Source organism: Pogona vitticeps, chromosome 2, assembly GCF_051106095.1.
Source record: "Pogona vitticeps strain Pit_001003342236 chromosome 2, PviZW2.1, whole genome shotgun sequence".
Classification (NCBI taxonomy): domain Eukaryota; kingdom Metazoa; phylum Chordata; class Lepidosauria; order Squamata; family Agamidae; genus Pogona; species Pogona vitticeps.
The window spans coordinates 301226829-301242903 of record NC_135784.1 but is presented as its reverse complement, the minus strand read 5'-3'; the positions used below and the strand labels follow the sequence as shown (position 1 = coordinate 301242903).

At 42.3% G+C, this 16075-nt stretch overlaps 1 protein-coding gene across 2 annotated transcripts in view; it reads left to right on the top strand.

The window, feature by feature from the left end:
• The window catches only part of ME2 (malic enzyme 2), a 44336-nt gene continuing 28261 nt past the window's right edge, over positions 1-16075 (top strand). The window contains exons 1-2 of one of the 2 annotated variants that reach the window (XM_020811051.3): positions 1-155; positions 15908-16024. In XM_020811051.3, coding sequence (XP_020666710.2) covers positions 15917-16024 — 108 coding nt within the window. In that variant the 5' untranslated portion in view covers positions 1-155; positions 15908-15916. Of the gene's footprint in view, positions 156-4163; positions 4229-15907; positions 16025-16075 lie in introns of those variants that run through there. The other variant, XM_072992927.2, reaches the window with a different exon arrangement.

The following is a 16075-nucleotide window of genomic DNA, read 5'->3' as shown; positions in this document are numbered from 1 at the left end:
GTCTTCCTCCGCCTCGCTGGCTTCATTCACGCCTGGGGTCTCGAAGGGGGAAGGCGGGCGTGTGGCGCGGAGAGCGTGTGGGGCGAGGGGATAGCATCACGTAAGGAAATCAGTACAACAAAGAGCTCGAGGTAGCGACCGCAGCTCCTTGCCCGGTAATTATTTCCTACGTTTCTCAGAATTATAGTGACTGCTTTTTTAGGGTTGTCTTTTATAGCCTTAATTGAGTTGGGTTTTATTTTCTTATTCTTCCTGGAAACAGGAATGTAACGCCTCTAAGACTAACTAGCGTTTATTTTGCATCGGCTTTCTCGTGTCTGAGCACACTTCTTCAGATAACACATGAAAGGCTTAGGAGAAATAAAAACAAAACCTCGTTAGTCTTATAGGCACCCCGTTTCTGTTCCTAGTATGAATTACAGTATTTTCTTCCTCTTTCATTTTGCCTTTGGTAATACTTTTCCCTAAACCTCTCTTCTGGGCGCACACAAATATACAAATGTATACTGTTTCTGTAATTAAACTGTAACCCAGGCTGGTTTTGATAATAATAAAAATAGTCATGGCAGCAGCTACAGGATGTAGCACTTGTTTAAAATGGTAATTTGCTTATATGATGCTTTATTTTTATACAGACTGTGGTTGCTTCTGGGTAGGCCCCATATACAATAATGTAGGATGCTGGTGAAAACTTACAGTTTTAAGTAAATGTAAAGCATCCATACATAGGAATGATTATCATCTCCTGTGTATTTCATTTGCTTTGAAGGCCTCTACAGAGTGACTGGTCCTTGTATTAAATCAGATGTACACTGATTTTTTGTCAAGGTGGGGGGAATTACTCTTTTCATTATCAGCATCATACGGATTTGTTTTCAAATCTCCTTTTCTAAATGATTACTTTGGGAAGGGAGACAGACTGTATTCTTGTAAGGCAGCTTGCTAATACCTGGCGCAGTTCCTCAGTATTTGAAGAAGACTGCGAATATCTGATTTGAAGACGACAAGTTGAATTGAGCATATCTGTGGTTGTGAATCTTTTAAAATAATTTTGCTGCATTGAATTAAAAAAGGGGAAATCCATTATTTTCTGGTACATAGAGAAACAATTACATGAACAGGCTGCAAAAGTGAAAGTCAACTCAGCCTTCGATTTAAAGGCAGGAAAGAGTCGCTCTTAAACTTTAAAAGTGTTGTTGTGAACTTCCTTGCTCATTTCTGCAGATCAAGCCCTCAGCTAGCTGTTTCCTGCGTGGGCTCCTGCATGGCCTGAAATGAACTTTCATCTCAGCCGTAAACCAAGAAGTAGTTTCAAACTCGAAAAACCCAACGTTTTCATTTTGCTGCGCTGCTTTTAATCAAGGATTTGCTTTTGGAGTAGCTTTTAACAAAAAAAAAAAGCCTCCAAGTTCTATTGCTTCTAATAGCAAAGAGGGAAAGAGAGAGAAAGCACAGCCAGAAATTGGCACGGTGGGCCATGGCTGAGGAGGGGGAAAAAGGTAACCACATGTATAAGAATGAAATGTGGCTCATATTTATCTGATCCTTCCTGTTCATATAGTAATAACTATAATAAGGACTTACGATTATCCTGTAGGGACTTATTTTGGTGCATTGACTGTAGCGCATTAGGACGCTATGCTTCACCTCAGTTGGCTAAGGTACATTTAGGTTGCAGTGGAATATCATCAACCCAGCTGGCATGGGTTCTGCATTCTGCGTGACTTGCTTTATTCGAGGGAGACATTGGAAGTTACCTTGCGCCAGTTCAGATCACTTGTGCGTGACATTTTCAGTTTCGATCAGCAGTGGCTCTCTAAGGTCTCAGAGGGCAGATCTTTCACATAATTTGAAACCTTTGAATGTGCAAGAGATCGGATCTGCATGCAAGCTCCGTGCTAGGGTGTGGCTAGGTGGGATGGAAATTCTGATATTTTGTGTGGAGTCCTTATAATATGCCCCTTGACTCACTTGCTAGAGCTAAGTACCATACATGCAATCTTCTGAAGGATGCCTAATCTAACCTGCTTGTGTTATATATACAGCATCTGGGTTGGTCTGTTTGTAAGCCCTTGCCTCATGCAGGATTTGGCCCTGTCAATCTTTATTGCAAACCTGCATGATGTTGGGCTCCACCAACCTTGACTGCAGTTTGCTTCCATACACAATGGCTTCATAAGTTACCTATTTTAGAAGCCTGTTTAAAACCAGGAAAATCTTCAAGCACCTAACAAGCCACACATGTGGTTGTAGGAAGGAGTTGGTCACAAGTTTATTTATTAATATAAACAAATCACATTGTGTCCTTTTGGTGCTAATGCAGCTGTTGGCACAGCTAAGAACGATTGAAATCCGTAAAAGAATATGACAAGATTTCAATCTAGTGATGTTTTGGAAATATCTGTAAGAGATAAAATCAAATCATGAGGTAAACCTTTCTTACCTAATCAAATAAACTGCTGTCTAAACAAGAAGGTGCAGTAAATTGTTCTCAAAAAGGTTTCCAGTTTAACCGTATGAATCATAGGATTTTATAATTTCAGTGCCACAACTGTGAAGACCCTTAGTTTTATTTCCAGTCAGTAACACATCCACCATAGCTTGGTCACAGAGAATAATCTAACAATAAGATGTTACTGCTATTGGAAAAAGCACTAATGTATCTAGAATGCCTTTGACTTAAACCTTTTAGGATTTTCAAGGTTGTCACCAGCACTTTGAATTGTGTCTGGAAATAAATTCATTGCAACCCATGCAGGCTATAGGCATGATGTGACCCTGTAAGAAAGCACCCATCAACATTTTTGCTGCTGTGTTCTGACCATGTGCTGTTCGAAAGACTTTTCGGAGAGAACCCAGTGGAAAACCTTATTGCTGCAACCTGTCCAGACAAACAAGCCAGGGTGTGCATAATCCATCCGCTACTTGTATTCCTCTTTAGTTTCCAGCTTTTGCAACAGCTTTGCAAAACAACCACAGCATCACAGACCAATTACACACAGTTTGTGTGTTACATTATCACATAACAACCACTTACCAAAGCATGCTACAGATTTTTCTTCTTGTTTATAGGTAAACAAACTAGGGAAGATTAGCCTAGTACAGTTATGGGTAACTAATTGCCGTCCAGTTATTGTCAGGTGATGATCTGTTGCACTAAAACAGGCCAGGATTTATGTGTCAACACCAGATTCTGATTGAGAATGGTGTTCTACTCCCGGATTGCATCCTAAAAGCCGGCTTCTTTCTAGTTCCCATGGGCGTTTCTTACTTTCCTTGTGGTCATCTCTTGCTCACCACTGAACATCAAGCAAGGAGGTGCGGACAAGTCAGAACTTGGGGCAGCTTAGAATGTGCATAGTTTTGTGTCACTGTTGTGCTATTTCTTTGACTCTCCTTTTCCTATAACAACACCCAAGGAACCTTCCGTATCCAGAAAGATACATTAAAAATGAACAGTAACTCTTTATAGTTTATGGTATAAAATCACTATAAAATTGTACCTGCCTTCTGCATATTGATGTTTGCCATATTTCTGATGTGGCCTTCAGTTTCATACAAGATACAAATTCCAGGATTAAGATCTTGATTAGAAAATCGCGTGGCAATGACTTTGTGTTTTCTCTTCTGCAAAATGAAGATCTGAAGACACTGCTTTCCCTGAACGTCATGAGTCCATTAACTTCAAGGGTGCTGGAGGGTCCTATCCTGCTGCAGGCACCATTGAAGGAACGTTCTTCAGAAGCGCTTTTAAATTCAGTCCAAGAACCGTTGGATCTTACGCACAAAACATTTTAGAAAAGATTATACGTGTATTATATATACATATGAATATGGAATAAAAATATGCACATCTATATTCCATAATGAGATCTTTTTCTCATGATTAAATGTATGACATATCTTAAATTAGAACAATTGGTAGATAAGGCTTTTTTTAAAAAGGGATTTTAGCAGTAAAAAATAACGTAATTGGAAAAAAAAAACCCTGCCCCCCTCATTGATTTTTATCTATCCTGGCTCTTTCTGATGGGACTGGATGAAAAAAATGCCTCTTGAGACACTTCTGGTGCTTTGAGATAAGATGGCAGGAAGTCCCTTCTATGCTCTATGAAGCCTATGGTTTATTGCTAGTGAAATGCCTCTAATTGTGAGAAGCAGCCTATATTGGGAGAAGGTAGACTTGTTTATTTCAGTGGACTCTGCTTGGAACCTGTCAGCATTTGAGGTATAGTATTTCTCAATGTTTTCTAAGACGCTAGTAATTTATGAGTCACAGGGACCTGTTGAAGCAGAGGAAGGCTTGTTCTGTCAACTGTTGACTGATTCTGCAGATTAAAAATGTTTTTTAATGCTAGGTTCCACCTGTACATTGATAATAATGAACTCCAGATCATGGCAATGCCTTGCCATATCCTTCTTTTTGGTGGGAACAAACGAGATAGGCACGTCCTTTTCATTGAAACTTTTATTAACAGAACCAGAAGGAGAATCTAGTAACTATTTCAACAGGGCCAACATCCAAAGGAGACTCTGTCCATGAAAGAGACAAACCGCAACATGAATCTTCTGTCTTTAACGAGGGGACGGTCCAAACTTTTATTGATCCGTGGGCTTCCTCAGAAAGCCACTCCTCACCACAAATATAGTCCCACAACATGGATGGCAAGCCCAATCCCCTTCCTGTGGCTTGTGGTTTGGTGTTATGGGTTCCAGTCGGACAGCCTTCCTCCAGGGTCCTTGAACTTTTGGATAAACTAAAACTGTCCATTCTTCCGGATCTAAATCTTCCAGAGGTATTTTTACCTCTTGTCCACTTCTCCCCTTTCCAGCTATCTCCCGTTGTTTATCTCTCATACTCCATCTTTCAGGTATTTTAAACACTCCCGGTCCTGCATCCCCATTGTCCTCTTCCTCCCCAAAAACTACCTTCCTCGCCTCTCCTGTCTTTTCCCTCTCCTCTTTCGTGAGGAAGACATTCACTCTCCTTTTCTCCTTTCCTGACTCCTCCTCTCCTTTCACTTCTAAACTTTCCACTCCGTGTCACCCCCATCACATCATCACTGATCTTGATTGAGCCTTCTTGTTCTCCTCCTCCTCTGCACTCTTGGTTTCCACTTCACAGTGAGATGAACTGCCTCATAGTGACGTCCATCGTGAAGGTGACCAAGATAACTCTCTGCCACTAGGATTTTTAAATTTTCCAACTGCATTTTAAATGCTGCTTTGCGTTGCCAAGGCCTTCCACTCCACATCATCATATGCACCACAGGTTGGTTAATTATTTCACTATTATATCACCCCTAATAGGGCTTTCAAGGTATGTGAGAAATTTAAGGAGTGGTTTTCCCAGGTCTACTCCCCCAGTGAGTTTCTGTGACCAAGTGAGAATTTGAACCTTGGTCTCCAACGTCCTAGTCCATCACTCTCTCCACGACCACGGGTGGACAATGGTAACCACCTGTTTTTCCTTCTTTCTTTCTGCATCTTCCATAATTATCTGGAGCACCACAGTTGCCTACTCTGATCTACACCAAGGGTGGGCAGCTCTGCTGCTGCGGGGCCTAATTTCTGAAGCTCCTTGCAAGCAGTCAATTTGAAACTTCTAGGAGGAGTAATTTGTCATATCCCTTGCAGTTCAGTGCGTAGGGAAGAAAGTGAGGAGAGAAAGTAAAGGTTCCCCTTGACAAATGTCCAGTCATGTCCGACTCTGGGGGGCGGTGCTCATCCCCGTTTCGAAGCCATAGAGCCAGCGTTTGTCGAAGACAGTTTTCGTGGTCACATGGCCAGCGCGACTAGACACAGAAGGCTGTTACCTTCCCACCGTGGTGGTACCTGTTTATCTACTTGCATTTGCATGCTTTCAAATGGCTAGGTTGGCGGGAGCTGGGACAAGCGTCGGGAGCTCACTCTGTCGTGTGGATTCGATCTTACGGCGGCTGGTCTTCTGACCTTGCAGCACAGAGGCTTCTGCAGTTTAACCCGCGGCGCCACCACGTCCCTTAGGAGAGAAGAGGGTTGGCTTATACCTATTTTGGTTCTGACCCTGCCTGCTACTGGGCTCAGCACCATCTGCTGATGGCATGTTACCACCACCAGTGACTTCCAACAGATTAGCCCTGAGACAATGGGGCCCTTGACCGAGGACAGAGTCTCACCTCTTGGAGTACTCATGTATATGCATGTAAATCTACAAAATCTTCCTCACACACATACTAAACTGGAAAAGCCTGAGGGGAAAACATTCCCTCCCATGCACTAGTTTTCCAGATCTACTTATTACCTCACTCCCAACCACGATGGTTGATGGTATAGGCAATGTTTTAATTTTTTTATAACATTTAACTTCCTAAGGGGAAATATATTCCCAGATGTTGTTGCTGCAGTATGACATAACCAGAGTCTCACTCATGGGAAACATTTGCTTCTAGATAAACACTTCTGCACAGTGCTAGTGATTAGTTTGAACTGGCTTTCTGCCCCCTGATAAGAGGTGTTTTGGCAGATACCAGCAATCATCTGTCTTGCAGGGTTCAGAGAGCTGAATTCTTCTAGCTGCTGAAAATTGTCCGTGCAGAGTAATTCATGTTTACCCCTGGTCAGATTGAAAGGAGATTAGCTGGGTACGGAAGTAAGCCTTGTTCCAAATATTATTGATAACTCAGAGCCAATTCACACTTTGATAATTTATTCTCTCTCCTAACCAGTCCTTAACGTACAGGTTGAATGTCAATGACCAGCTCTCCATCTTTTGAAAAGTAAGCAAAGGGAGGACCAATAAAATTTTCTCATTTCCACAGACGTTTAGGGGCCAGGTTGAGCAACATATTTAGGCCAGTCTGTACCATTATCACGTGTGTGCAGAAGAACCAGATTGAATCTGCACTCCTTGTGCGTCTTTGTGGGAATGACCTATTTGAAAGCATTCCACATTTGTGCTGCTGCATAAGTAGAGGCCTTAATTGTGTGATCGATTCCCAAGTAATAAATGGAAGATTGAGATTATACATGGGTTGAATTATATGCACAAATACAGTGGTGCCTTGCATAACGATGTTAATTGGTTCCATTAAAAACATCGTTATGTGAAAACATCATTAAGTGAAACACCATTTCCCATAGGAATGCATTGAAAACCAGTTAATCCGTTCCAATAGGAGCCTATTCAATACATTTCAATGGTGAAAAAAAAATCAACAAAAATTCAAAAAGACTCAGAACGAAGCCAAATTACTTTAACGAAGGTTTTATTAGGTGCACTAACGATTCCAAGCATTTTAAACATTTTTAAACATTTTAGAATATTTTTAAAATAGCGAAAACAGGGCTGTCAAAAAAAACGTTAAGCGAAACAGGGGACCTAAACCTGTCATCGTTAAGTGAAGCAAGGTCCCAAACATCGTTATGCGAAAATCCCCCATAGGAAACATCGTTAGGTGAGGCGGCAAAATTTCCAGCAAAGGCCATCGTTATGCGAATTCATCGTTGAGCGAGGCACTCGTTAAGTGAGGCACCACTGTAGATGTAGTGTAGCTAGGTTTACAGAGACCAGACCTTATGTTTTAACAGGGGTAACTACATCATCTCCCACCCTTAATCCCCACAGACTTCCTTGTCTGAGTTTAGGTGTATCTGTGCAAAGGTGTTTTGCTGTCTTAAAAGGCTTCCATGCTTTTTCTATTTCTTCTGCCTAGAATTTATTCCCCAAGAATAATTTATTCACACGAGCAGTGCATCTCCTTGCATCCTCTCGCACCTCAAACTTTGAATCTTTTCAGGCCACCTTTATTGCATGTGGAGGGGTTGGGGAATGACATGGGAGACTGCAGGAGAGCACCCTACCAACTGACCCCCTCCACTTGCCTGCTTGCTTGTGAACGTACATATGTGTGTATATGTGGGTAGCATTTGTGTTTCTGGAAGAATGTGACGGGGAAGCAGAGAGGGGGGGAAGAAGGGAGAAAAAAAGAACCAACTGACTCATTGACTCTTGAGAGGGTGAAGAAAAGCATGCTATAATAAAACGATGCTAAACAGAGCAGCATGAAGCAGGGTATTACTGTATATCTGTATCAATATAGCTATACATGAATAGGATGGTTAGTAACTTTAATCCTATTTAATCCTTTTGATGTGTACCAATATCTGTGAATATAGCCCAAGTTGCCTGCTTCGGTCTCTCAACTCTTCCATTGTAATCCCTTTTCTTCACAGCAGTTGCTCTGAGATCTGGAACAGAGTGTTTTGGGAGGTTGAAGTACGTATTCTAAATTGGCTTCTGCCTGTTGTTTCTGCCGCTAGATTTATGTCCATTTATCCTCTGGTGTACAGGTTGTGCTGCTTCCAAGAGGGCACTGCTGGCAAAGAATGGCATAGATCTCTTTTGCAGATAAATAAGTAAACACATTTATTGATGACAAGAACTGGAACAATCACGATAAGAGCAGCAGACATGGAAGTTCCGATGGAGCTTATGCTGGAAGGGAACAGGAAGACGTAACCAGCCTAGGGGGAGCTGCTTGGCTCCCAGTGTTATATATTAAGCCCGCGGTGGGTCTTCGCTTAGTGATATGAGAGTTGTTAAAGGGAATTGTAACTCTGAGAGCCTCCTTCATTTGTGGCCAGAGAATGGAAATTCAGGGAGAATTGGCACTGTTTGTACAAAAGCTGTTTACGTGGGTAGGTCTGTGTGGGTTACAGCAAAAAAGCAAAAGCAAAGCGTGCTGCTTATATACCGCCCCATAGTGCTTCAAGCACTCTCTGGGCGGTTTACAAGTTAATTATGCAGGCTACACATTCCCCCCCCCCCCAGCAAGCTGGGTACTCATTTTACCGACCTTGGAAGGATAGAAGGCTGAGTCAACCTTGAGCCGGCTACCTGGGATTGAACCCCGGGTTGTGAGCACAGTTTTGGCTGCAGGACAGCAGTTTAACCACTGTGCCATGAGGCTCAGCCTGTGGTCATATTTGCCATCCTCTGAACACTTTCAAGACTGGTCTAAATCAAAGTCACTCTGCTGTTTCTTGCTTTTGATGCTGCTGTGTTGCCTCGCTCAGACCTTGCTATCTTGAAACATTGGGGGGGGGGTCAGCCATGTTCAGCAGGCCATCACTGACTGTAGACTGCGTTTGTCTGGCTCCTTTTCTTCTTTTGCTTTGGCCCATCATGGCCAAGAAGAGCTTCTGGCAGAAACTGCTATTAATTCACTGGCCAGTAAACAGAGCCTGGTGGGTCTAAAACAGTGGTTCTCCCAATCTGCTGCCATCTGGCCTGTATACTTTCCTTCTTTTTCTCCAGCAAGGATACTTGGACATTTCTAGCAGGTTTGCACTGTTCATGATTGATGGGTATGTGACCTGCCTGTAATTCCATTTAAATCTAGAGAGGTTTGATAAAAATGAAATTGGGCAATCTTTCCCCCCTGAATGTTGCAGGAGGCCTTAGGGGGTGGTTTTAGGGATGCAGGACACAGCCAGAACTGGTGTGTGTCCCCTGGTGCACCCTTCCACATAAACATGCTCTCATTATCCCCTTCTCAAGTTCATGCATACATTCATTCACAGACTTCTCATCTGCAGTTCTGTTCCCAGTGTAGTTGTGCTTCTCCTGGACTGCAGGCATCGGAGTCTAAATTTAGTAGTGGATGTGTGTGTGCTGGGTACCACCTACTAGGCATTGCTTCCATGTGATGACACTACAGTCCAACTTTACATATCTTCTAATACCTGTTTGCATAAATGTTGATAAGGTTGTTACTTGATTAAAGAAATTCTACTCAGTTAATCACACTTAGTTTCTACTGATAATTGTGTGCCCGCTATGTGGTACAGTATATCAATACATCAAGAGCATCCCTTTCAAGTGAGGATCTCTTGCCTCCCCCCTAAACATTTTTTTTAAAAAATATGCTTGTTCAGTTTAGCACTATAGCAGGCAAGCGCTGCAGTTTCACAAGTTGTTATATCTGGTTTGTGCTATTCCCCCCCCCCCAAAAAAAAGGTCATTCCACCACCAGTCTCACCTTAGTGAAGACATAACCACTAACTGCCCCTTTGGACCAATACAGGCAATCACACATGCCAGAAACAAGAAAAAAAATGTGAGCTGAATCATTACAAAAAAAGTACTAGTCCCTGCCAGATGACCAGAAAAGGAATAAAAAAAGGGGGGGGGGAAGGCTGAGTTCTTCTCAATTAGCTGTATATCATGTAGTGGATGGCGAAATATATCAAATTTAACTGTATGAATTCTGGCACAAATTGCAGAGTAGACTGGAGTGTAGGCATACTCTAAAATGGAGTTTTATCATCTGCATCTGTTATTTTTCATTCTAAGCACTTAAAACATTAAAAAAACCCTCTTGATTTCAAATCAATTAGTCTTCCGAATTTGTCCTCCGAAAAGCACTCGGTGGCATCTTTTTCCTGCCCTCCAAATGGTGTGTGGTTTTAGTTTGTATTTTTGGTGTCAAAAACCATGACTTTGTAAGTTTTTTCATCCCCTTCTGGACCATGGTTTATTGACAGGGGATTGCTTTTTCTTTTTCTTTTCTTTTAATCTATATTTTAAAGCTAAATGGAAAGTCCATCTTCTTTTCCTTCTCACTGATTCTGAACCCCGCCCAAGAGTCCCAAGTACAGTAATTGGATCTGCATTTGTGTCTGACCATGCCTTCCAGCTGCAGCACAGAAGACTGCACCAGAGGCCATGGGGTGGATGGGGCTTAGATGGATGAGCAGCAGCTGCTTTTTGGCCTTATGTAGTACCCTGGGTTATTCCTTCTCATACACCAAAATCCAGGTCTATAGAGCCTGTGTCCTGAGCACACTCCTGTACTGCAGCGAGTCCTGGACCCTTTGTGCACGGCAGGAGAGGAAGCTGAACACCTTCCATATGCATTGTCTCTGACGCATTTTTGGTATCACCTGGCAGGACAAAGTTCCAAATAGAGTAGTCCTAGAACGAGCTGGAATTTTCAGCATGTATACAATATTGAAACAGCGCCGTCTACGTTGGCTTGGGCACGTCGTGAGAATGGCTGATGGTCGGATTCCAAAAGATCTCCTGTATGGAGAATTAGTGCAGGGAAGCCGCCCCCGAGGGAGACCACAGCTGCGTTACAAGGACATCTGCAAGTGGGATCTGAAGGCCTTAGGAATGGACCTCAACAGATGGGAAACCATGACGTTTGAGCGTTCAGCCTGGAGGCAGGCGGTGCATCATGGCCTCTCCCAATTTGAAGAGACACTTGTACAGCAGACTGAGGCAAAGAGGCAGTCCCGAAACAAGCAAAACCAGGGAGCTGGATAGGGGACAGATTGGATTTGTCTCCAGTGTGGAAGGGATTGTCACTCTCGAATTGGCCTTCTCAGCCACACAAGACACTGTTCCAAGACCTCCATACAGAGCACGATACCATAGTCTCTCGAGACTGAAGGATGCCTATATGATTCCCTGCCTGCCCCTTGCTTTCTTCCCGTTCATCTTTTGTTCTATTGAGGATGAGAATTTTTGCCCCCCTCTAAGGCACTTAACAGTTTGGGTACAAAATATTCAAAAAATCCCCCACTCTTTCATGAAGAAAAGGAAATGCAACTGGAACAGCTGAGAGGTTCCTTTATTTTTTGGCCTGTGAGAAGTTTGGAAACATGTACATTGGTCTGAGAAGAAGTCCCACTGAACAGGTTGGGACTTGCCTCTGATAATATACGTAGGACTTCAGTGCTAATGTAATGGAAAGCAAAGCAAAGCAAAGTGTGCTACTTATATACCGCCCCATAGCGCTTCAAGCACTCTCTGGGCGGTTTACAATTTAATTATGCAGGCTACACATTGCCCCCCCAGCAAGCTGGGTACTCATTTTACCGACCTCGGAAGGATAGAAGGCTGAGTCAACCTTGAGCCAGCTACCTGGGATTTGAACCCCAGCGTACAGTGAGCACAGTTTTAGCTGCAGTACAGTGGTTTAACCACTGTGCCATGAGGCTGAAAGCTTCACTAGCCTGCTTAAATTATTACTTACCTGACCCCATGCAAATACCAGGAATGCTACTGTAGTTGAATTAGAACTAGGGAAACTGAACTTCAGTCCCAGTTCAACCAAGGAGTTTATTGGGTCAGCATGAGCCAATCATGCACATGCTTTCAGCTAACTTGTTTCCTAGAATTGGTGTGAGGAAAGTTGGGTAAATGAATGGTTAACTGTTTAGTCTGGAGCCACTGCAAACCATATTTGGCCAAGCCTATACCAGAGTTAAGCTGCTCTTGGAAATATTCCAGTTTGCTACATAAATTAAAATTAGCCTGTTCGCTTGGGGCTGCATGGGAAAAATTTGGAGGTGGGCCCCTACCACCCCAGGATATTTTTCTGGTCCTAGACTGACTGACCCCTTATCAAAAAAAGAATGACAGTTTCTGGAAACTTCCAGAATTAGCTATTTATCTTTTAAATCAGTTGCAGCCACCTCCTGTACAGTATTTCCTTAAAGTGGAAGCAGATTTGTAGCTTGCTGTCTTTGAGGTGGTGGGGGGAGGTATTTTTGGTGGACAGAAGTGGCCAGGACTCGAGCAGAAAAGTGGTGGATTGACCCCCACCTATGTTGTAATCTTTGCTTCCCACTCACCTAATGTCGTGGGGCCAATTAATTTTTGTTGTTCAAACTAATAAAAAGGGGAGGAAAGGCAAAACAAGTACGTACAGTTGAAGTACTGTCATCATGAAAAATTGATGTCAAAAGTAGGCATGTGTTCCATTTCATTATGGCTTAAATTTCATTTGTGAGTTGAAAGGATGAGTTGGTGAGATGATCGTAATAATGGCTAATTAGGTTCTGCCGCGGCCATCTGCCACTTTGGATCCCATTTCTTCTCGCAACTCCTCGAGACCATAGGAGAGCAATCCTGCTCCACAGGTGGTTCATTAGCTGGAAACAAGTAAATTAATTTATTAGGAGGATTACCTTCTGTTGGCTTTTATAGCATGTCTAAATATATTTCAAAATCCGTAATCATCTGTAATTGATGTTGTTCAGTAATGCAGAGCGAACACAGTAATGGCTGTCGAATTGAGATCTAAAGATCAGCGTTATTTGGGCTGAGTCCACAGCTGATGGGGGATGATGGAGGTTATACTCCCAACACATTTGGAAGGCACAAGATTGGAGAAGGAGGCCCTAATTATTAGGGAAGGGCCCCCTTTTCTAGCGGGACCCCAAAGCGGTTGATGAATTTTTGTAGAGTTACTTCTCCTTTGGTATCCAATGAAATGTCTTTCAGCATGACAGCTAAGGCTGATCCACAGTTTCCTTCTTTATTGAAGTTTTATAATATTCAGAGCTGGGAAAAGTTACATTTTAGTTCTGGAGTTCCCAAGACTATGGGCTGCACTAGCTTGGGATTCCTGGGTCCAAAAATTAAACTTTCAGATCTCTGAATTTAACCCATGAAAGGCCCATTAAAAGTCAGGCATCAGCTCAGCCATCTGGATCTGATACTCTTTTTTTGCTATAGATTTGTACCTTTCTGTTTATCATTAATTATTTCTCAACCAGTACTTTCCAGCAGGCTGAGTAACATTTTTTCCATAGCCCCATAGTTTAGCACAGAATCGCTCTGTGCAAACCTGCCTGTGTTTCTCATACCAACAAAGTGTCCGTTGCTCATGTTGCTAAGCAATGAACGGATAAACTTGGCCACAAACTCCTTAGGCTAGTGAGTCAAACAAGAGCTATTGTATGTCTTTAAGCTGGATTGAGTTTAAAGTGCAGACAAAGCCACAGTTTGCAAATTCGAGTCACGTGGCTTATCTACAAAGGAGTGTTATTATTAGTACAGTATATTAAATGAGCAGCAAGAGAGCTGAATGCAGGAAGGGCTGAAAATAAAAACCCAGAGGCTGTAGTTTTCCATGTTCTTGTCAAAACTTTTATGAAGGATTTAGAGATCTTTGAATTACTGACGGTGCATGGAAAATTTATGACAGTATGTTTGCTTTGCATAATGCGAACCAGAATTTGATTTCAAAGCAATATTTTATAACCACTATATCATCTTTTTAGTTCATTATTGATTAACATAATACCACCTCTAGAATGTTCATAGTCTATAAAGTTAATTAATAACCTGGAACACTGAAGCAAGCTAACACCCTTTATTTTAATATAATTTGTGTTTAATTTATTTAGATTCGAAAGACTTAGCATTTTACTTTCTGGTTTCTAGTGCACCCTCTTAAGATAGTTTAGGGTCAAGTTAGACATTGCTGCCAGAAACCATTTAAAATTGTACTGAAACCGGGGAATAGAGAATTCTCATCAAATACACATTTTCCTCAGGGCTTCGAAAAGCAGGTATTACCCTGGATTTTTATTTCCCTCACCAGCTGCATTTGTTATGTGACAGTCTCCCACCCCTATCATATTTTACGTATACTTCCCTATTGAAAATCTATGAGCAGATTGTGGTTCTTCCGTTTTGTTAATATGCAAGTCAGAGGAGAATGAAATGCGGAAACATGTTTTCTGTGAGCATAATGTACATCCTCCGTTTTGCACTTCAGAGGAACACCTGGACAATATAGAGGACAGTCCTTCAGAAAGTAAACAATCAAATGATCAGTTGCCAGAATGAAGAACCAGTTGCAAATTTTGAACAATTAAAAAATAGCCATACTTACAGGGATATTCTGGGAGCTGTAATTTAAAAAAAGTAATATCCAAATCTTTGGTTTCTCCACTTTTCTCCCATTTTTATAAATAAATCTGTTTGTAAATATAGGGTTCTCTTATGTTTATAACACTGGTGTTTTGTTTTCTTTTTGCCTGTAGTGCCATTTCTGTATGTGTTGCTTACAAGGGGCAGGCTCATGGCGCAGTGGTTAAACTGCCGTACTGCAGCCAAAACTGTGCTCACAACCTGGGGTTCAATCCCAGGTAGCGGCTCAAGGTTGACTCAGCCTTCTATCCCTTCCGAGGTCGGTAAAATGAGCACCCGGCTCGCGGGGGGGGCAATGTGTAGCCTGCATAATTAACTTGTAAACCGCCCAGAGAGTGCTTGAAGCGCTATGGGGCGGTATATAAGCAGTACGCTTTGCTTTGCTTTATTGTACTTTGGGCAGATAATGACAGCTCATTTGCAAAGACAAAAACGAAAGCAACAGGGGAAAAAGATGAGAACTAAATGGGATGACTCAGTAAAGAAAACAACAACTTTGAGTTTGCAAAAGTTGAGCATGGATGTTGACAACAGGACCTTGGAGGTCATGAATTTGGACCTGTCACAACCTAATAGCACATAACAGCAACACTTGGTGGCTGCCCAAATTAAATCTGTAGTGTCTGATTTTGATCTCTGCTGGAAATGATGTTTGTGTATTTCTGTGGCACCTTTTATATGTTGTTGTTCAAGCTTCCCACCAGTTCACACAAAATATTAACAAAATGTCAAGAGATCTCTTATGTCCTTCACAACTAGTAGCCAGGGAATAGCATGAATGTTGATATTTAGTGCTTCTGTTAGGTCACTCGCATTCCTTCAAGAGTTGTTTGGCTGATCTCCAGGCTTAAAAGGAAGGTACCTCAAAATGGCAGATGCAGGAGAGGAATATCAGGAGACAGGGATCTAGTGGCCTCGTGTGCTGCCAGAGGTGTCTGGTGGGGGCCCCTGTGAGATACAGGAAGCTGGACTAGATGGGCCCTTGGCCTGATCCAGCAGGGCTCTTCTTATGTTCTAATGACATCTCCTTGTAGCCAAAACCTACAACTATATTATTGATCTAAAATTAGAAAACAATCCTCTCCAATATACAGATCTGCTTGTTTCTCTGTGTGGTGCTGGTAAGAAAAAGGATGTCCTCTCAGTAGTTGTGTAACATAAGCTTTTATGTGTCCCCCCCCCCCCATTTTCTAGGTATAGAAAATGTTCTCCCGATTAAGAATAGCTGCTGCTCCTTGTGCGTTGGCATGCCGTGGTGTACATACAAAAGAAAAAGGGAAGCTCTTGATGCTGAACCCTAGAACAAATAAAGTAAGTCGGATGGATATATTTCTTGAATTGGTGATGGTACTGTGGACCTTA